Below are 22,242 nucleotides of genomic sequence, written 5' to 3' on the forward strand. Positions count from 1 at the left end.
AAAATAAGGGTTAAATATCTTTTTTATCACTGGGTTTTACATAAAATTTCAATTTGGTCACTGAGAACAAAAAAAATGTCACCAAATTGATCACTATATTAACCAAAGTTTATAATTTATAGACCTGCTGTTAAGTTTTATTATTTAAATACCTTTTGATCACTGGGTTTTACACCAAATGTCAATTTGATCACTAAAAATTTTTTAAAGCCAAAATCCATGCAAATGCTATGCTCACACACTGCTAAAAATTTATGGTTGGTGTAGCATCAATTAAGGCTAAAAAAAGGAATCATACCATGACAAAATATGTTTATATATGAATAATAGTTTCACAAAAATGCAAATCGATCTTTCAAAAAACTCAAATCATAATCCCAACCATTATCATTCTCCCACATTTAAAAATAAAATAAAAATCAAATACATAGATTTTATAAAATAAATAAAAAGAGTTCAAAATATAGTTTCGCATTTGCATGGCTTTTTGCTATATATTTTTTTTTTTGTAATTAAATTGAAATTTCTTGTAAAATTCAGTGACGAAAAAGGTATTTAACTATACAATAACTGAAACTAACTGCAAGTCTATAAATTATGTTTACACCATAATCAACTAAGCGCATTTGGCATTAGACGACTGGTACCTAAGCAGGCACTCTGGCTGCCAAGGGGAAAGAGACACTCTGAAAGATACCTGGACAAGCCTTTAGAATACAAGTGACATCACCAACTTCTTAACCTACCGAAGAAAGACCTCCTTCCGAAGCAGTAACCACCTGCCGATACTCTCAACTATAGAACCTAGTTTCCATGGACACATGTTGCCTCCACAACAGTTTGCACAAAGTCTCACATCGAAACTTCGTGCAAAACTTTCATTTTCACTTCACTATAAATAGGAAATAGTGCCCAAGTAAAAAATGGTAACTACTTTTCACCTTTTCTAAACCCTTCTTCTGCAGGACCCCTCCGTGCCGAAGGTTCATAACCCTCTTGCCCTACTAAAGATTCACCACTCCTTCAACTAAGTTGACCCTTCAAAAAAGAACATCAACAAATTACAATTTTTTGATAATACAATGACCAATTTTGCTAAATTTGTTTTTTAATGACCAAATTGAAATTTCATGCAAACACAAAGTTATTTAATACCCCAAAAAAAAAAAAAAAAAAAAATTCATAGGGCGTATCTGTCTGTTTTGACCTTTTTGTTTCGCCTTCTGTTCAAAATATCGCACCTTATCGCGAACCCAAATCTTACGCCGTCCGTAACAGAAAATAGGTGCGCTCTCTTTCTACGCCCATTCCTGAATTTCATTGAAGAGATTCTAGACGTTTGGTTGCTGAGAAAGTCCAATATAGAAATTCCTGAGAAAATTGAAAAGAAAAAAGAATCAACCTGTTTATATAAGTATTTAATATCTCGGCAATCAGACAAAACATTACAAGCTTAGGTTTTCCGTGGTTGCTGTGAATTATCGTTGTTTTGCCTCTTCTTCCGTTGTATTTTTGTTTAATTCTAGGGTTTGAAGACAGTGCGAAAGGAGATTTTGGCTGATTGATCTTATTTGGGTTTTGAATTCTGTTGAATTGAACGAAGGTATAAACTTTTAGGGTTTGTGTGAGGTTTGGTAATTGGTGGGTAGTAGGGTATTGATGGCTGATCGAAGCACTGCGCTTGCCAAGCCAATATGGATGAAGCAAGCTGAGGAGGCGAGGGTCAAGAGTGAGGCTGAGAAAGCTGCTGCGGCAAAAGCTGCTTTTGAGGCCACATTCAAAGATGTGGATAAGAATCGAGAGAAAGAGGTGGTGGCTGGATCGGATAGTGAATCTGAAGAAGCTGAGGACTTGGCAAACAAGCCGATTGGGCCAGTGGACCCGGCAAAGTGCACTGCAGCCGGAGCTGGAATTGCAGGTGGCACGGCATGTGCGCCGTCTTCCTTTATGGTAGTGACTAAGGACTCTGATGGGAGGAAGGTTCCACATGGTGGTGTGCAGATTAAGGTGAAGGTCATTCCAGGAGTAGGAGTTGGGGGATCGGAGCAAGAAGGGATGGTGAAGGATATGGGCGATGGGACGTACACAGTTACGTATGTGGTGCCAAAACGTGGGAATTATATGGTGAATGTGGATTGCAATGGGAAAGCCATCATGGGTAGCCCTTTCCCAGTGTTCTTCAGTGCTGGTACAGGTACTTAAAATTGATGTGCTTTTATATGTTGCTGTCAATGCATTTAGTCCAGCATTACATAAATTTATTGCAGGTTCATTGTTAGTTTGTGAGTTAGTTGGTGTTCCTAGCCAATCTTATTTTTGGAAGTTTAGTGAAGCATGCATAGGTTATAGAATGCTGCATGTAGTTTGTGGTCTGTATGTGAAATCCTATGCTCATAAGGTGCCCCTAAGGTGCACTTTTCTAGGGAAAACCTAAAGTATTTGAGGCAATAATACTTGAAACCACAAAGAGATAAGAAGAAACAGAAAGATTCTTTTGTAGAAAAGACTGAAAAGGGATAGGGGTTTTAAGGAACATAGTGCCTTGATTTTACTCCTTATCAAGAAATATTGCTGACTGGATATTCCTAGCTCTATTCAGTACATCTTATTAACAAGTTACTGATTATCTCTATGACAGATAGTTTAAAGACTTGTTTTCCTCGTGCAGGTACTAGTACTGGCGGACTGCTGGGATTGGCTCCGGCATCCACATTTCCTAATCTAGTAAACCAAACCATGCCCAACATGCCAAATTATTCAGCTTCTGTTTCAGGTGCATTCCCTGGGTTGTTGGGAATGATTCCAGGCATTGTTCCTGGTGCTTCAGGGGGGGCCATTTTGCCAGGAATTGGAGCATCTCTTGGGGAAGTTTGTAGAGAATACCTTAGTGGTCGGTGTGCCAAAACTGATTGTAAGTTGAACCACCCACCTCACAATCTGCTAATGACTGCGTTAGCTGCAACAACCTCTATGAGTAATGTTAGTCAAGTGCCTATGGCACCTTCTGCAGCTGCAATGGCTGCTGCTCAGGCAATTGTTGCTGCCCAAGCTCTTCAAGCTCATGCTGCTCAGGTGCAAGCACATGCCCAGTCAAACAAAGACTCTTCTGGTATAGCTCTCTAATTTTCTGAAAAATTAGGCATTCCATGCCTTTGGAGTGAATCCAATGTGTTTCACAAGTTACTAGTTTCTTACATCTATTTTGGTTTTTTCTCGTAGTCTTATTTAAAATGTGTTTTCTGTTGTTTGCAACTTGTTCCGTTTAAACAGTTACTATATATATGCATGCATTTATATTTGTTTATTAATAATGTCTTACCATCTCTTAATTAGGTTCACCTGACAAAGCTGGGAAGGCTGATGTGTTGAAGAAAACTCTTCAAGTTAGCAATCTTAGCCCACTTCTCACTGTGGAACAGCTGAAACAACTTTTTAGCTTTTGTGGCACAGTTGTTGAATGTACCATCACTGATTCAAAGCATTTTGCATATATAGAATACTCAAAACCTGAGGAAGCAAGTGCTGCTTTGCAATTGAATAATATGGATGTTGGGGGCCGTCCTTTGAATGTTGAGATGGCAAAATCACTCCCTCAGAAACCAGCTATAATGAATTCCTCAATGGCTTCTTCATCCTTGCCCATGGTGATGCAGCAAGCTGTTGCCATGCAACAAATGCAATTCCAACAGGCTTTGCTTATGCAGCAAACTATGACCGCCCAACAGGCAGCCAACAGAGCTGCAACCATGAAGACAGCAACAGAGTTAGCTGCAGCTAGAGCAGCAGAAATAAGTAAGAAACTAAAAGCTGATGGAGTTGACATTGAAGAAAAGGAAACAACAGAGAAATCTAGGTATGTTACATTGAGAGGATCTTATCACTGCCAACAAAGCATATTTTATATATTGCTGAGACTTTTGGTATTTAGATTATGAAGAATCATGTGATGCTTAAATATTCTTAAGCTTGTAAATATCCTACCTTTTGGATATCTGAGGCTTGAGATTGATGTTGCAAATTTTATACATAAAATAGTGTTAGCGAATTACCAGTTTGCTTGAATAAGTTTTATTGAACATAAGTTCTTTGAAAACTTAATACTTTATGAACATAATCAGTCGTGTGTAGGGTTTATGTTTTATTTTAATCAAAGTATTCTTTTGCTAATCAATTACTCCTTTTACAGGTCTCCATCACCGCATTTTGCAAAATCAAAATCAAAATCAAAATCCAGATCCAGATCACCTATCAATTATCGCCGAAGGCGGAAATCTCCTTCTTACTCTCCGCCTTCTCGCTACCCAAGAGATCGTAGGTCCAGATCCCCGTTGAGGTCACGCCATTATTCAAGCTATGATAATGACCGCAGGTCCTTCAGAGACATTAAGAATGAGGGTGAAAGAACTAGAAGGCGGGATTTAGATAGATCACACGATCATCATTCAACCCACTATGAAAAAGCAAAGCACCGAGAAAGACGCCGATCCAGGTCAGTATCTACAGATGATAAGCATCATAGAAGACGGTTATCACCAAGAAGTCTGGATGAAAATAAAACGAAACATAGAAGGCGGTCTAGGTCAAAATCTGTGGAAGATAAGCATCACCCTGATGACAAAACTAATGAAATGAGAGATGAAAAAACAAAACATCGTGATAGAAGACGTTCAAGATCAAAATCTGTTGAAGGGAAGCATCACTTGAAGCAGGTGGGTGAAGGTAGGGATAAAAAATCAAAGCATCGTGATAGAAGGCTGTCCAGGTCAATCTCTCCAGAGGCTAAGCATGACATAAGACATGGGTCATCCCCAAGAAACTTGGATGATGTGGGTGAAGGTAGAGATAAAAAATCAAAGCATCGTGATAGAAGGCGGTCCAGGTCAATCTCTCCAGAGGGTAAGCATGACAGACGACATGGGTCATCCCCAAGAAGCTTGGATGACAATAAATTGAAACACAGAAGGCGGTCAAGGTCAAAGTCTGCTGAGAGGAAGCATCGCTCCAATGATAGAGCATATAAAAGTAGAGATGAGAAAGAAAAGGGTCATAGGAGAAGACGGTCCAGGTCAGCATCACTAGAACCTAAGCGTCGCAGAGGAAGAAGGTTATCCCCGAGAAGTTCGGATGAAAAGGAATTAAAACACAGAAGGCGGCGCTCTAGGTCAGAATCTTCTGAAGGCAAGCATCAAATTAATTGTGGAAGGGATGAGAATGGCGATAATGAATCAAAGCATCTCGAAGATGGCAATCAGGAACCAGGTTCTGTGGTGAATGATTTGATGAAGAAAATTGATGGTCGAGTGGTTATTTCAGCGCAAGAGGACTTTGGCTCGAAGGAATCAATGGGAAATATGGAAACTGAAGATAGTCTAGGTATGGAAAAACGTAGTTTTGTGCAAGATCTTGACAATGAAGGAGGCCCAGCACCACGAACTTCTAGAGTCTCATTGAATGTAGAGGAATTGAGCAAACAGGAAGTGTCTATCACCCAGAATCTAGAGCTTGGCACCTCTGGTAATTAGCAAGGTGATAAATACTGTTTCTTCACTTTTGATTACTAGCATTAGCTGAGTAATCTATTTGTGTGGCTTGCAGGACTGGATAATCAAAATGTTCTTGAAAAGTCAGCTGATGCGGATGATGTGAGCAGAACTGGCTCTGGGAAGGATTACATCATGCTGAAGGCTCAGAAGAGAAGTTCCCTGACACCAAACGCGGACATGTTTTCTGATGACCCCAGTGCAGAAGAGAACTTGTGAAAATATGAATTCAAACACTGGCGCTGATTAAGGGTTCAAGAACATATGTTGCTAGGGATGCTGACAAGTGTGGCTGAACTGATAAAAACTCAGTCTAATTTGAGGGACTAACTGAGATACTTGATCATTCTGGGGAATGATCTGTTGCTTCTCATAAGAAGGACGATTTTTCTTGGAAGATTTGCTTAGTGTTTCTTTTGTTGTGTGGCACTTCATAAGTATACTCTTTTTTCTCTTTTCTTTTTTCTTTTTATCTTTTTGCAGGTCCTTGTGGGTCTCTGAGCTGATCTGGATATGGTTTAAATATTTCAAGAAGTGTTCTGATATCATCTGCATTCAACCATCCAGTGTTTGTAGTGAGCTTCTTTTACTGATTGATGTATGTTGGACCATTACCTCTAACATTACATTATGAATTACTCCAACTATTTATTTTAAGAAATATTGCTACTTTCATGCTATTTAGCTTTAGCTAATTTGGTGCATATTTTTTTGGGAAGATATGAATATTTGGTCTTTATAATAAGCTTATCTTTTCTGTAGGTCTGTTAGAAAAATCAGTTCCTCAGGGTCAGCTTGTGTCTAATGTCTACAGATTTTGTGGCAACATTTTTTTTTTTTCCTGTTGGCACTGTTTATGTAAATATTTGAAGTATTTGTTCTTGGCGTTTCTTTGATCTAGTTGGTCATGGGTCCATATTTTATTCATGTTTGATGGTATGGTGGGCCTGTTATGTCTCAAACACATGCAGGTTACTCATGGTGATTTTGATTGGAGCTTTCTGAGGTTCAGTTTGGCAGGGTTGATTTTCTCTGATGTATATGAAGGTATGCAGTCATGGATATTGGTAGTTCTTCATGGAGAGCTTATGCTGTTAAGCATCTGTCCAAGTCTTGAAAGTTTTGGGAGTTATGAACCTAGTAACTTACCCAGCTGTTATAAATTGGTGTCTTACTCCCCCTCCATCTTTCTTTCTTTTTTCCCCCTTTATTTTTCTTTTCCTCTTTTTCCTCCTCCCTAGAACTTGTCTTGGTTAGGGAAAGCTACTTCTAAGGTCGTGTGAAATCAAATGTTGCTGGGATGAATTGCATCAAAATTCCACCATATCTGGATATGAGCAGACCAGCTGATTTATACAATCTTTAATTCATGGTGACTTGCAAAATGCTTATTTTTAACAGGTAAAGCACAAGTCTTCTTGGTTGAGTTTCATTTGTTGATACTGGTTGTTTACATTTAGATAGCGTTGTATAATTGGTATTGGGATTGTTCCTGCTGAAATAATTAGGCAAATGTTGCCACTGTTCCATTTGATAGTTCGGTTGACCAGTAGAAGTTTTCTCTTTGATCTGTCACTTATTGTTTTTGGTAGTTGCTTAGTTAATGGAGGGCTGGCTACTACCTTTTTCTTTGCATATATAATTGCTAAATCAAGACATGCTGTAGCAAGAAAACATAAACATATTAAACTGTTGTTATAGGTTGTCTATAAGTGGTTCCTAATGTTACGTCTGAACCCCCTTTTTTTTTTTGTTGGTTGCCCTTATTTTCTCTGGTCCTTTCCCCCAATTTCTTTTATTTTCTTTAGGGTGAGCTGTGGATGGTTAGCGCTGCTACCTCTTGGGTCTCAACTTGGAATCGGTTATGCTTGACGAGTATCTGAGTTGTATACATTGTGCTCTCTCCCCCCATATTTTCCCCGCATTTTTTCCTTTGGTCTTCCTTTTTAATTTTTTAATTTTCTAGATTTCTACAAGAACAAAATTCCACTGGTATGCAGTCATGGATATTGATAGAGACCTCCCTCGCCTGATGTAAGAGAGGGCCTGCTATAATGAAGAGAATAGGTACTGGGGTGAGCAGTTGTGGTTGGCCTTGAGCTGGAAATGCATTTCACACTTGATGCTGGGTTTAGCATCATAACACAAATGAGGAGTAGTTTGGCCTCTATAAAACATTGTTGCCATTGCCATCTATGAAGGTTTTCTTTTACTGTTCTCGCTGTAGTTTATCATGAATAAGTGGACATAAGAATCAAAGGGCGAGCAGGGAAGTCTGAACTATTCATTCCTTTGGGGTTCTTGTGACAAAAGCTTGTGTAGGTTGCTTGAGAACACAACCTCATTGATTACCTTTGGTTGAGCTGTTTGAAAATTGGCCGATCGTATTAGATAATAATAACAATTTAGCGCCAAATAAAAAGAAAATGTATAGGGATAGGTTTGAGATGTTAATTCTTTGTAAAATAAGAGTTGGTAAGTTTCAGAGCCTCGATCCCTTGAGGCGTTGGTTTGAAACATAATAAAGCTCATAAGCAACTAGTAGTACTTATCTCCAAATCATAGTTGGACATATATGCAAAAGTCAGTGAGTAAAAAGAGACTCAAAAAAACAGTTTAAATACACGTGTCAAACTGCAAGTTGCCAGTAACAAATCATAAATTTTACCAGCTGTAATTCAGTGTTTGAAACATACTAAATTACACTTGCAATTCCTAAATATATGTTATTCAGCTGTATCAATTTTGAAATGGTCTCCATCTATATATGGTTTCTCATGGCCAAGGACAGCTAAATATTTGTTCCATAATGTTTTGAGGTTTCATCACCTAGGAGAGCATCCTTGTCTTGAAGTTGGGGAACTTCGTATCTACTAACTAAGCAAATAACTAGGGTTTTAAGAAATATCTGTGAACTTCGTATCTACTAACTAAGCAAATAACTAGGGTTTTAAGAAATATCTGTTCCTTGTCTTTTGCTTTTAAGTTTTAGCCAACACGTTGGGCTTCACATCCCCATCAATTTTTAAACCCAACTTCTAATTTTTGATACAAAAGAAACCAAGAGGAAGGTTTGAATTATGCCCTTGGATATGGTTGAAGTCCTTTTCATTCCAATCTAACACTGGAGCTATAAGCACCAACCAAACTTTAATTTTTTTAACCCATGTGTTTTTTTAAAGACTCTTCTCAAGATATTCAGGCTTAAGAACGATAAAATACGGAAGGGGCTTGTAGCTCAAGTTGTTAAGAGTATTTATCCTTGTACTTAAGGTCCAATGTTCGATTTTCTTTTTCCCAATATCGCTTTGCTTGTATAAATAATAATAATAATAATAATAATAATAATAATAATAATAATAATAATAATAATATACAATCAGATAGTAGAAGAGCTATTTACACTTGTCCACGCATGTGCTGAAAACCTAATGAAATTGTTATATAGCGGCTAATTTGAGATGTTGATTGCCTTTGTTTGGGATCTTTGATGCAAATTAAATATTAGGGTTGCCATGAAGGTGAGAAGGAAATGTAGGTATATCAAAGTACTATTATTACTCCAGAAATCATATCATATTGATGTTGGTGGAGATCCGAAGGTCCCAAAACATTTAAAACCAAGAAATCTCGACTCTTGAGAATATTTTATATAAGACATCGTAAAGGACACAATCTTTGAGTAATTTGGAATTCGGATTCTGGATCTGTTGGAATCCGAATTCGACTTATACAAAAAGCCTTTTTGGTCCAGCTTCTGAATTTTATTGTGGTATGCAAAAATAAAATATAAATAAATAAAATGAAGGCATGGAAGAATCGGCTTTCCTTGGAGCTATTTTTTAAAATTATTTTTTGGTAAATTTCTTGAGGTTAGGGTTAACATAAACAGGAAATAGAAAAACTCAGACTAATAAGGTCCTTGCCCTTTGACAAACTTAAGGGTTAACACGAATTGTTTAACATAAACAAGTTTCATTTAGGATGATCCTTCACTTGGCACACCGTGAACATCATTTTCAAGCTCAGGAAAAGAAAATTAATAACCATCCTTTTCAATAGCATTTGCTCTGATAAACATGGGTGCTAAACAAGATATTTTAGTTTATTTAGGAATTTTTTTTATATGAATTTAAGCAGCTGTCATGACACTCGTGGGTGATGTATGACATTCTAAATTATTTATTTTAATATTCATGCTCACTCTTTTTTTAATAGACATTTTGACAGGAAATGTCTTGCTTCTGTATCAAGTTAATAGTTTCCTCCAAAATTTTGAGGTAATCCAAAGCTGTAAATAGATGTTGGATTAAGATTTGCACTTCGTAATTTTCTTTTCCCAAATATGTTCAACTAATTCTTAAGATCTAGCCAAAAACAGTTGTAATTGAATTTATACTGCTTTATTGACTTTTGTTTTTAGAGAATGTAAAGCTTATTTTGATAGCATGTACGCGACATAATAAACTATTCAGTTAAATAATTTTTTATTATTGAATAAAAAGATATAGATGCGTAATAAAAAAAGCGCAGCGCCAATAAATCCGTGAGAGATTATTTGTAAAATGGCTCCGTTGAGATGAAACCTAGAAATCGATCACTGATCCAATTTGAGTACCTCTACAGGACCCCGTTACTAAGAAAGATGTTCACTTCTTAAAATATCTCATATACGTAGGCGGGAACAGGGGAAGGGGTCAGATTTAGGAAAACATAAAGTAATAACTTACGAAAAACTACATTTTTAGTTCAGTTAAATAAAATTGACATTCTAAAATAATAAATAAAAAGATAATAAATATTACCCCAATTTTTTTTTTTGGTTAAGCCGGATCTAAATGTTGGCTAACAATAAAACACTCGGAAAAGCCCACATACGGCGAAGATTTTTTGTTGCCGTTGGAAAAAGTAGAAGTCCTGCTCCAATGAACCGTGTTTAAATACTTTCTTATGTCTCATTTTTCATATAAATTCCATTTTTTTCTCCCAACTAAGTCTCTCAAATTCTTGTATATTTTTTCTGACTCTTAAAAATTTGGAGTGCCTAACCTCTTGAAAGGATGCTTACGCACGCTCAGCCTCAACATTCAATAAATGAAGACTATAAATAACAAATAAAATGGACTTTTAAGGATAGGCCCTAACTAATTTTTATTTTTTGAAAAATGTACACATATTCATTCTTTTTTTGAAAGAATAGGTTGTTAAGTAGTGACGATGGATCCACACACTATGATGCACTTATAATGATAGGTTTAACAATAATGCCTGAACTTGTACATAAGTCGCATTTTAGTCCTTAAACTTGAAAAAATAATTGATGTAGTCCCTCAACTTCATTTTCATTAGCACTGTTAACTCCATGTTATGTTTTCTGTTAAATTTAGAAGTAAAATGTTCATTTCATGTCCAACCTCATCTCTCCTACCAGCTCCACCACTTTCTACCATAACCCACCATTCCCACCAACCACCACCACCACCACCATTCCCAAAAAAGCAACAATATAAAATAATAACTCATTTGTAAACATTACAGAATTAAGTGATGTAATCAACTAAAATGAATAATAATAAATAACATTAAAACTGATTAAATAGGAAGAAAAGAAAATGATCTTGAGAATATGGAATAAGTAATTCTCGCAGTAACATTATCAATTTTTCAGTCCCTGGATTGGTGTATGTGATCAATGCATGTGTTCTTAAAATTACAAGCTGCTGCTGACTTTTGCGTCCTTCAAATTTTCAAACTAGTGCAGTACCTACGCATTGAGTATTTTGACAAATTGTCTGAGGTTTATAAGTAAAAACTATCAATAAAATGATTCAGTATTGATGATTGATGATTTTATTATATGCTTTATCTTCTTATCTTTGTTTTTCGTGAATAAATCAAAAGATCCAGATAGTATTTAACTAAAAGTAATTCAAAACGACATTATAAAATTAGTATTTACGGCCAATTGAATAAGATAGTGTGCCTGTCCACTTCAATCTGAACTAATTCCCTTTCCTTTGCAGTCGAGAGTAGTTTTAGACAATTACTTGCATAAAACATGTTTAATGCACAAGCCATGCCTTGCAAGTTATTCCATCCAATTTATTATATAGGGCAATAATTGTCAAAATTGCAATATGTAGTGGTAAATTATATCACATTTTAAAGGAAAATTCCATTCCCATCTATTATTCTTGTAAGTAATAGCTTTATTAATTAGGCCAAAAACATTCTATAATTAAGGTTTGTGTGATGACTTGCCTTTTCCTTTTGCTTCATTTTTTAAAAATATTTTTCACATTACAATCAAAATATCTCATAATTTATTCTATATTTTTCTATTATCTCCATTTTAAAGTGCCCTGCCTTACGTGCACTCGTGTCATGACTCTTGATGTCGATGCGTTTCGTTACTGCACGTGGTCGTCCATTTGGATGTCAAAAGATTCTCAATTTAGAACTAGAGCCGTAACATATACATTGATGACTCACTCTACTACATTGCCTTGGATCTGTAAATGCAAAACAAATGATGGATTCAACACTATTGCTTTAAAATATACTAGAAGCATCACATATATTATGTATGCGATTAAAGTTATTTTCGAAGAATTTGTAGTTCAAGCAGTTAAAAACAGTTATTTTTGCACTTAAAATTTTGTGTTTGAATCTCTCTGCTTATTATTAGCCGACACTTTTGCTTTTATTATTAATCATAAAAGGGCCATAATTAATATTTTATGCATTTTGGTTGACAAGTTATTACGTTCTAGAGGCAGAAGAGGCAACCAAACCAAATATGGGTAAGCACGAGACACAAAAGAGAATATATGACAACATCCATTTGGGTGATGATCATCCTCTAAAGCAAGTTTCCACATCACACATACTTTATAAGCTGCCGATCAAAGCCCTCAGTATCATATTCTAGAATAACTCTGGGCATTAGATAATCATGAGGATATTTTCGGTATTTAGACTTATAAGTAAAAATAAGATTTTAAAAATTGTTATTGTGTGTGAAGTTGTAAAGATTTTGTCTTCTTGCTAGCAAGTGATTATTTTTTTTTTAGTTTGGTAAGTGAGTAAGAAACTAGAAGCTCTCTTAGTTTTTGGTAAGTGAGTCAGCAAGCAGGCATGATTATTTTTAGTAGGAATTTTTTTTAAGTACAAGCGATAGTCTAAATTATAACAAGAAGTGGGTGTTTCTTCACACATATTCTCTATCAAAGTGCCATATAGGTTCGAATTTCAAACCGTTGATTTGCAAATCAATACTTTTTTTCTTCCACTGAATTAAATTTTATTGGCAGCGTAGTAAGAACTTAAAGAGTTACTTCAATAAAACCCCTCTTACCTTATTTTGGTAGATTTTAAAAATCACGTCAAGAAACAAAAGTACCAAATTGTCCTTTGATCAAAATCCTCAAAATGAAAACACCAAATCACCGTTGGATTAAGATTTGACCAAAAAATCACCCTTGGATTAAGATGCTCCGTTGGTATATAATGTCCAAACCAATGTACTCCACATATATATATTATTTTATTCATGCTCACACCATTTACTTTAATTTTGTTTCCATCTTTTCTGGACATTCATGATTCATGCTTTTTTCTTTTGTTTTTGGTATGATTCAAGCTGTAAATCAAGACCTTAATATCATATTCAAGACAACTTTTCGCCACATACGCTAAATTGATTAATCATGAGAGCACTTTTGGAATTTAAGAAATTAAGACTGAAAATAAGATTATGGAAACTCTCAGAACATCTTCAATAGTTTTTTTAACAGTTTTGGAATTCTAAAATAGCTACTCTCTCAAAACGACGGGTGGCACTAGAGACCTCTTGCTTTTTTCTTTTTTTTTTTGTTTTGTTTTGTTTTTTTTTTGTAGCACACATGAAATAGAATCTACTATCCATATTATGCGGGAATTCCTTTTTGCTCGTGGTGTTTGGACTAGCTCCATTTTGGGTGGTTCTGGAGCGTAATCTCGGGATCAAGGAGTACATGACTGGTTTTTATGATGTGCGGAGAATCATCCTCATGTTGTCTTCGAACTCTTTCTATCTACTAGTTGGGCAATTTGGGAGGTAAGAAATGACAAGCTTTGGAACAACAAGAACCCGTCCTCGGACAAAATTAACCATGGTGCTGTTGTTCGACTGTCTAACTTTGCACGAGTCCATGCCAAACAGGGTGGTCCTGCTCACACACTCATGGAGGCCCATAAGTGGACTAAATCGAAGTCGGGGTGTTCAAAGATCAATGTTTCTCTTGGGCAACAGGCAGCACCAAGGGTGGAGTGGGCATTGTTGTACGTGACTTTGAAGGTGACTTTGTTACAGGAAGGGCATTACATGTAGACAACATCTATTTCGCAACACAACTTTGAGCAATAGTTGCCAGAGATGGTGCACTGTTAGTGGTGGAAAGGGGTTTCACTAATTTTGTTTTTTTAGAGCGATTCTCTCCAGATCGTCTTTGGTTTGAGGACTACTCCTACAGATCGGTATTTTATCTGTACTATAGTGGAAGACACCAAGATTATGTTGCCACATATCACTGGAGAAGTTTTTACCCATATTTGTCGTACTGCAAACATGGTGGCTGATCGGTTTGCACGCTTTGGCCGGAATATTGGCACAGTCATCTCTTGGTTTGAGGAACCACAAGATTTTGTTAGCCCGACGTCTGAGCCCATTGATGTAGAGACACTCGCCTAATCCTTGAAGACATAACCTGGTTTTTGTACTTATTACTTTCCATATTCAATAAATATTATCGCCTTTTCTAAATAAAAAAAAACAAAAAAACAAAAAAACGGTGAGCCACATAAAAAAAACTCTCTCTAACAACCTCTTTAACCTCATCAAAACTGCAACCTCATCTCTCTCTTGAAGACTGGTAAGTTGACTTTAGCTCTCCAAACATTGAATTTTACTTTGAAAAAAAAAAAAAAAACTACCTTGAAAATGTTAGAAACATGCATTTTTTTTTTCCTTTTTTTATGTATTGTGTGTGAAGTAGCTAAAATTTTGGTTTGTAGCAAAAATAAACCAAGATTATTATTTGGTAAGTGGGTAAATCAGTGGAGAAATTATAGAATGGTACGGTAATACCACGTCAGCGTATAATACTCTCATTCAAATACAACCACGTGTCTATTTTAGAAAAGAAATTAATTATCTTTTAAGAGCTGGATTTTTTAGTTTAATTCTTCACTTTTGAAATAAAATTAGAAAAATAAAAAAGTAAAATTTCCTAACAATCACCTCTCTCCCAACCCAACAACCCTAATCCCAACTACCTTCTATGACAGCCACCCCTCTACCTTCCAATATCTTCACCCCTTATACTAATTGTAGACAGCGGATTTAGAGAGAGGAGGATTAAACTGGTATTGATGATGATGAAATGGAGTAGTGTCTTGATAATTAAAAATGGGTTCGTTCTTGAGGGTCTAGATCCCGGTCTGAAAATATTTCAAGGTGTATGTGGGTTGAAGTTGGTGGTGGAACTAAAATTTCCTAATTTTATTTCAAAATTAAGAATTAATAAAGTAAAAAGTCCACCTATAAAATAATAATTAATTTTTTAATATAAAATTTACACGTGACTGTATTTGAGTAGGAATACTATACGCTGACATAGTATTACCATATCATTCTATAATTTCTCAAACTAGTGAGCATGAGTATTTTTGGTAAAAAGTGGGTAAATCAGTGAGCAAGAGTATTTTTAGTAAAAGTGGTAAACTAGCGAGCAAGAGTATTTTTGATAAAAAGTGATAAATCAGTGTACAATAGTATTTTGGGTAAAAAGTAGTAAACCAGTGAGCTATAGTATTTTTGATAAAAAGTGATAAACCAATGTGCAAGAGTATTTTTGCTAAACAGTGGTAAATCAGTGAGCAAGATTTTTTTTTGGTAAAGATACTACTATTGCTCATTTTTCCGAATCACAGTTTAACGCATATGCAAAAATAATTCATAAAAAATACAAAAAGAAAAGTTTATACACATGTCACATTGCTATTGGTAGAAATGTAAAAAATTTTACTTACATAGTAAGGAATGAAGTAAAAGGAATGCCATTATAAATCTCAAGGGTTAGTAGAAACTTCCTTATTTTAGTAAAAAATATTGATCTCTCTCTATTTCTTTTGGTAGGTTACAAAACCAAATTGTCCCTCCCACATCAAAGAACAAAACTACCAAACTGCCCATTGGATCAAAAGCCAGCAGCTATATACATATATGATATACCTTGTGCTGTAGCCCCAATATTCAATGAGCTCCACAAATATAAATGTCTTCATGCTTTCACCCTTTCATTTTCACTATTTTTATTTTTTCTGAACATTTGCAGAAGAGCAAAGACAGATAAAAAGACAGAAAAAGCTAGCATTTGCAGAAGAGCAAGCAAACCCATTAAACCAGAAACAGTGAAAAACAGAGAAAGATGCGAAGCTATGGATTAGCAATCTCAGGAAGCGATTCCTGCTTCTACATCCCCACAACCCACACAGCCATCTCCACCAGAAGACCCATACCCGACCGGAAACCCAACTTCCTCTTCGCAAAACCCGATTTTTCGTTCCGGAGCGGATTTGGGTCGCTCAGACTCGAAGCCAAGGCCGCAATCAACGATGGGGTCATGGTGGCCGAGCACAAGGAACTCACTTTCTACGAGCTTCTGGGCATACCCGAATCCGGATCCGTGACCCAAATCAAGCAGGCGTACAAGCTGCTGGCCCGGAAGTACCACCCGGACGTATCGCCTCCGGACCGGGTCGAGGAGAATACGGAGAAGTTTATTCGGGTTCAGGAGGCTTATGAGACCTTGTCTGATTCGAGAAGGAGAGCTATGTATGATCGAGACATGGCCAGAGGTCTTCACCTTGCTTTCTCTGCAAGGAGATGCCAATATGATGAGGTATTTTGGGTTGTATTTAGATTTTCTGATGACTTTTGTGTTAATTTTCGGAGGACTTTTCTGGGTTTTCAGTTTTGTTATTGGAATTGTTACTTGTCTTCTCTAGAGAATCGATATGGGCTTCATTATCTGGGTGTTGAGTTTTGGTATTGGGGATTTCAGTATTTTAGTTCTTTTTCTGTGTTGATTTTCATTTTTGTTCTTCTTTTTCTTTCGGTGCTCTCTTTGTGTTTACTGGTATGTTTTGGGTATGTGATGATTTCTTTTTCATTCTCCTTCTTTGGCTTATTCTATTCTTATTGAAATTGGTATTGTGTAAATGTATTTTTTCCCTCCAACTTTTTCTCTGCTGAATTATTGGTTTGCTTTTGTGACATACATGATGAAGGAAGGTGCTTCAAAATTTTAAAAATAAAGAAATAGTTGTATCTTCTTGGATGTTTTGTTATGTCTTTGGTACAGTTCTCAACCCTTTCTCAACCCTTTTGGTTTGCTTTTGTTATATCTTCTTGGATGATATTCCTAATATAGACTCTCTAATTCATGACATTTGCATTAAATTTTAACTTGGAATTTACAATTTCAGGGAATGGAGGAAAAAGGCGACTGGAAGAATCGATGGCAAAGTCAGCTATCTGGGTTGAAGAGAAGAAGCATGAACAAGAATGCTAGAGAACATATGTCATGGGGAGCTCGAATGCGCCGGCAAAGGGAAGGATCATCCGAAAAACAATAAATAGGTTCTCTGATGTTCTTGTGTATATATACACCAGTATATCTTCTCTACCTTACCTTCTTAGTCACGGTTGGCATTGACAGAGGAAACTGAAGCCTACCGTTTAGTTACTTCCATATGTACCCTGCTAAGCAAGGAAAGTATTTCGATATGCTAATCAGACGGATGGTTAAATTAGAAACTTGCAAAGTTGCATCCCTGTCCATGACAACACATAATTATAGGCAAGATATATTGTACATAAAGTTTTGTTTTTGTTCTTGGAATAAAACATCTGTCTAATAATTGCTTCTGAAATGCAGGAGATTGTTTTTGTGCTAACGTTTTGATGCAAGGAAAGTTCCAGATTTTGGTCTTGAGTTTGAATAGGATATAATATTGCTGTCACTTATAAAACAATTTCTATAAAAATGTCTGTGTTAAAAATTAAACTATAGGCTGCTTGACTCTTGAACAATTTGACTGTGTTTGCTACATTAGCTGGAAAAATGTTTCTACTTGCAGAGAGAGAAAGTAGGCAACTACTTTTCATTGGAAAATCCGGATATTTATGTAGTTAACTTCAAAGATGGCAACTTGCCAACTTGAGTAACTTTATTTATTAAACCTTCAACTTGGCAACTTGAGAGTAAGACGAGTGACATTATTGGTGAACTTAAAGCTCAGGTGCATCTAAGCCACCCTCTTCTCTTTATAGCAAGCCAAGCCGGTTTTTCAGAAGAAATTGGGGATTTGGGGGTGAAGTTTGAGAACGAGGGAGAAGGGGAGGAGGAGGGAGTGGCTGGGGCTTTAGGGATTTGGACCATCATTTTGTTCCACGCTAGTGGTGGTTGGTCCCATGGTACAAGAGAAAGTGATGTACTAGTAGAGCCAATATTCGAGTTGGAGAACCAAAATGTAAATCAGACATGAGTTATGGATCATTACTCCTAAAATGCCCAAGAAGTAAAAACTTCCTAAAATGACTATTTTGCCCATAGTTTGACGGAAAATATAACATATTACGAAGGTAGGACCAACAATTCTAACGAAAGTGGAGTTGAGAGATTCCAACAATTTTTCGAATTAAATGACCAAAATATGAATCGGCACAAGTTCATGGGTTTTAGGGCACAACTCTGGTACATCTAATTTTTGCGGGTTTGGTACATTAGTTCATAGTCTCAATTTGATCACCGTGTTTGATTATGTAAAGCAATTTTGGTCATAGTGGTAATTAATTAGAAAAATTCAAATTTGCAATTTAGGAAAAATTATCCATTTGTTTTGGAGAGAAATGATGTTGGAAGATTGAAAGGTCGCCTTATAAGCTTTCTAAAACTAATTCCAATTTTAAATTTCGTGTTTATTTGATAGAGAAATTGAGTTTCAAAGATTATTCTTGTTTGAAAATCAAATTCAAGGCTATATACATGATTTTGAACAATCCTTGAGTAACATTCATGAGTTTAAGCAAATTTTTGGTTGTGATTTGAAGCCAATTAGAGAAACATTGAGAAAACAGTGACGAAATTGAGAAAACTAAAATCACAATAACCAAAATTAATGATGAATGAGGTAGCATTATCATTCTGACAATAACAACAACAAAAAAAGAAAGAAAAAAAAGGCCAACATAGTGCAAGTCCATGAATTAAAGTCCCATGGCCCTATAAAGTCTGAAGTTTGGGTTTTTCATTGTTTGTTTGTGTATGTGATTGTTAGACGCTGGGCTTTTTGATCAGCAATGAATTCTTATACAGCCAGCCCCAAATCCAATCAATGAAGTGAAAATGAAAGCCAGCAAATTTGATCCTAGTTGGAAATTGGAATGCCTTCTCAATCTCACCTCAAAAAAACAAGTGGATACTGGATAAGACTAGTGACAAGTTCATTATATTGATTGTGAGATGGTCTTTTGTCTTCAAGTTGATTTTCCAACCATGTTATCTGTTATTGTTATCTACTCATCTCACCACTGACTTATCAATAATAAAAATATATATTTTATTTTAATTTTAAATTTTGGGTTTTATGTGTAACTCCAATCTTCTAATGCCTTCCTTAAAAAAAAAGAAAAAAAAAAAGAGATTATAGAATATTACGATAGTACAGTTATGTGATACATTTCGTACACATGTTATAATATAAATGGATAATTGATATGATTCTCTACAAGGAGAAAAATAAATCATGTCGTTCACTCATATTATAACACATATACAAGATGTACCATGTGACCATATTACCATATTACCATATTATTATGTAATTTCTCCAAAAGAATAATAATAATAAAGCAGGGTTGTTTTCATGATCACTATCACCTTGGTTTTGGGCGTTTATAAATCCAACCATAAGTTGGGCTCTCACCTATCATAATATGGGAGAAATTAAAGACTCTTCCTAGGTGGCTAATTAAGTCTCTTTCAGACATATGCCACCTAGCTATACATTTCAATTTTGATGATGATCAACCACAATGAATTATGACCTTGGGGACTTCAACTTCAGTACTGGAAGCTCTCATAATCATGTAATAACACATTCATCTACCAAGCTATCATCACTTGAAACTCCATCTATATATCATAAATACTCAAATCAATTAATAATAAACTGGAAATGATTAAAACACCTAAAATAGCAGACGTGTTTAATAAGTGGGTCTCACATAAAATTCTTCATCAAATACCCTAAAGAATGAGAATCAGATCAATTGCCCCCTCTTAGTTGATCTGATTAATGCATTAATGCATCTCTAATCAGATCAAACACCGACAATAAACACCATTTTTCTCTCCTCCAAGCTCTCCTCTCTCTCAATTTCTTTTTCTTTTAAACTCGCTTGTATTCAGGAAGTATATTAGGAAGCAAATGCATGTATTTGTTTCATAAAACAACCCATGCAAAGAAAACCTCAAAACCAAAAGTTAGTCTGCTAATGCGGCCTCCTTCATTTGCATTGGATCTCCCGAGTCTTCCTTGCAAAACCATAATGCTAGTCCATTAATTTCACATTAAATGTTAATTCCATGGGCCAGGGCCATAAAAAATCTTTTTTTTTTAGTAAGTACCATGAGGTGTTCGGGTCAGCTTGCGCGCACCTCGACTAATTCTCACTCGCAGAATTGAGCTTGCCGCTGGCCACCAGGTGTTGCAACTGTTGGAACTCGAACTGTTGAGCAAACTAGCTGAACTCAGAGCCTTACCCAAATAACGGACAAACCACAAGGCTACAAAAAATCCTTTGCGTACATGAAATAAGGGCTTAATTAATGTGTTTATTTTATTTTATTTTAATAAATACAAATGGTAAATAATTGAGGAAGCCGTTGCTTTCATCTTGATCCCTATCACCTTGATTAATCTGGACCCTTTGGTTCCCACCACAAGTTGCTCTCTCACCTATCAGAAAATAGGAGAAATTAAAGTCTGTTCCCAGCACTGGCGGATTCAGAAGTTTTTTAGCGGAGGTGCAATATTCACTAAGAATGAAAAATGGTTTTTCGGAATAATCATTTTCTCAAGATAATTTTTAGCGGCTTTTATTCCTTACACATCAAATAAGAAAACTTGATTTTATGAGATTTTATTATGAAGTATATATTGACTTAATAAGCCATCATTTTTAGCATAAATCATATTTTGCACTAAAACCGAATTTTCATATTTTGATTTGGTGGGAATTTAATTTTCTAGTATTTTTATTTGAACTCAAATCGGAGGTACTTCCTTATTTACATTGTAAACTTAAGTAAATGGAGTAATATAAAAATAAATAAAAGTAAAAGGACAAAGATATTTACTTAAATGTTGAAAATGGAAATAAGGTAATTTGTACTCCAGTTGAGCAAAGGGTTAATTTGAAGTACTAACAATAATTTTTCCGGCGAGAGAAGGTGCAGTTGCACCTCCTTGCGCCTTAATCGGTCTGCCACTGATTCCCAGGTGGCAATTATTCTCTCTACGTACTTCTTAATTCGTTTTTGGTTTACTATTTGAAGTCGGGAAGTGGTTTAGTGGATTGAATTTGCTTCCAAAATATAATAAAAAACGCTTTTTGACTTCATTTGTAGAATAATTTAAAATTGTTCATAGAATCATAGGTGCTTTCAACAGGAAGCATTTTAACAAATTTTTTTACGTTATTGTAGTAAAAGCACTTGAACAGAAATGCTTGTTATAAAAGTAGTCCCAAACGGTTTCTAATTTAGATATCTATCATCTTGGATTATTGATTGTAACACTGAGGAGGTCCTAAATACAAGCAGGTAAGGAGGTCATCTAAGACCTCGAATTGAGAGGGCCCCAATTTGTAGAAACTCCTATATATACATATATTTATGTTTTTTTTTTAAATTTTAAAAACAGTATATAAATATTTTTATTAGGCCCAAAGTATTGTAAAAAAAAAAAAAAAAAACCTTACCCAATTATTCACTTCAAAATTAAAAAGATAGAGGAAATGACCTCAATCATGAATTGCCCAAATCGTGACTCAAATCAAATATTCATAGTGGTCCTAATTGTCTTGGACCACAATTAGGAGAGCCCGTAAATCGACGGTGATCACATGCATATGCATGGCCTCATTAAGTCATGAGCGGTGGTGCAAAACATTCATCAGCAAATTGACTCCTCATTTATTATACCATGACAGCCAATAGCACTTAATTTTGCAGGAAAATTTTACTGTAAAAAAGTCAAAATAAAAAAATAAAGAAAGAAAGTAAATTTGGCATATCATATCAATAATAATACGCAATACTATGAAGAAACTTATAACTCAAATAATTAAGAGGATTTGCTCTCTTCCATTTAAATTCTTATATAATGAAAATAAAAGTGCAATTCTACGAACTCTCATCCTTGTGTCATCTTTTGCGCACTTCTCGCGAGTCCTTTAGCAATGACAAAATATTAGAACAGTGTGATATGATAAACTGAGAATGTAAATAGCAACGGAGTTTACATCTAGCTCGACAATAAGCGACGTTAGATGGCAAAATATTAAAATTTTGAAGTCAGATATGCAGATACA

General features: G+C 35.5%; 2 protein-coding genes across 4 annotated transcripts; both read left to right on the plus strand.

Annotated features, from left to right (window-relative positions):
• LOC18789134 (splicing regulatory glutamine/lysine-rich protein 1) lies at window positions 910-7,891 on the plus strand. Of its 3 annotated transcripts, none has more exons than XM_020563152.1 (9): window positions 910-2,194; window positions 2,669-3,109; window positions 3,334-3,853; window positions 4,187-4,719; window positions 4,837-5,514; window positions 5,596-6,138; window positions 6,512-6,587; window positions 6,782-6,941; window positions 7,349-7,891. In XM_020563152.1, the coding sequence occupies exons 1-6, from the start codon at window positions 1,660-1,662 to the stop codon at window positions 5,757-5,759; spliced, it is 2,871 nt and encodes a 956-aa protein (XP_020418741.1). In that variant the 5' UTR covers window positions 910-1,659; the 3' UTR covers window positions 5,760-6,138; window positions 6,512-6,587; window positions 6,782-6,941; window positions 7,349-7,891. The 3 variants fall into 3 exon arrangements, with proteins under 3 accessions (XP_020418741.1, XP_020418737.1, XP_020418734.1); XM_020563148.1 differs by having other exon boundaries at window positions 911-2,194; window positions 4,187-5,514; window positions 7,349-7,426; window positions 7,507-7,891; XM_020563145.1 differs by having other exon boundaries at window positions 911-1,285; window positions 1,604-2,194; window positions 4,187-5,514.
• Window positions 15,819-17,540, plus strand: LOC18792343 (chaperone protein dnaJ 20, chloroplastic). Its single transcript, XM_007223380.2, has 2 exons — window positions 15,819-16,483; window positions 17,070-17,540. The coding sequence occupies exons 1-2, from the start codon at window positions 16,010-16,012 to the stop codon at window positions 17,217-17,219; spliced, it is 624 nt and encodes a 207-aa protein (XP_007223442.1). The 5' UTR covers window positions 15,819-16,009; the 3' UTR covers window positions 17,220-17,540.

Source organism: Prunus persica, chromosome G1 (genome assembly GCF_000346465.2).
Source record: "Prunus persica cultivar Lovell chromosome G1, Prunus_persica_NCBIv2, whole genome shotgun sequence".
Lineage (NCBI taxonomy): Eukaryota > Viridiplantae > Streptophyta > Magnoliopsida > Rosales > Rosaceae > Prunus > Prunus persica.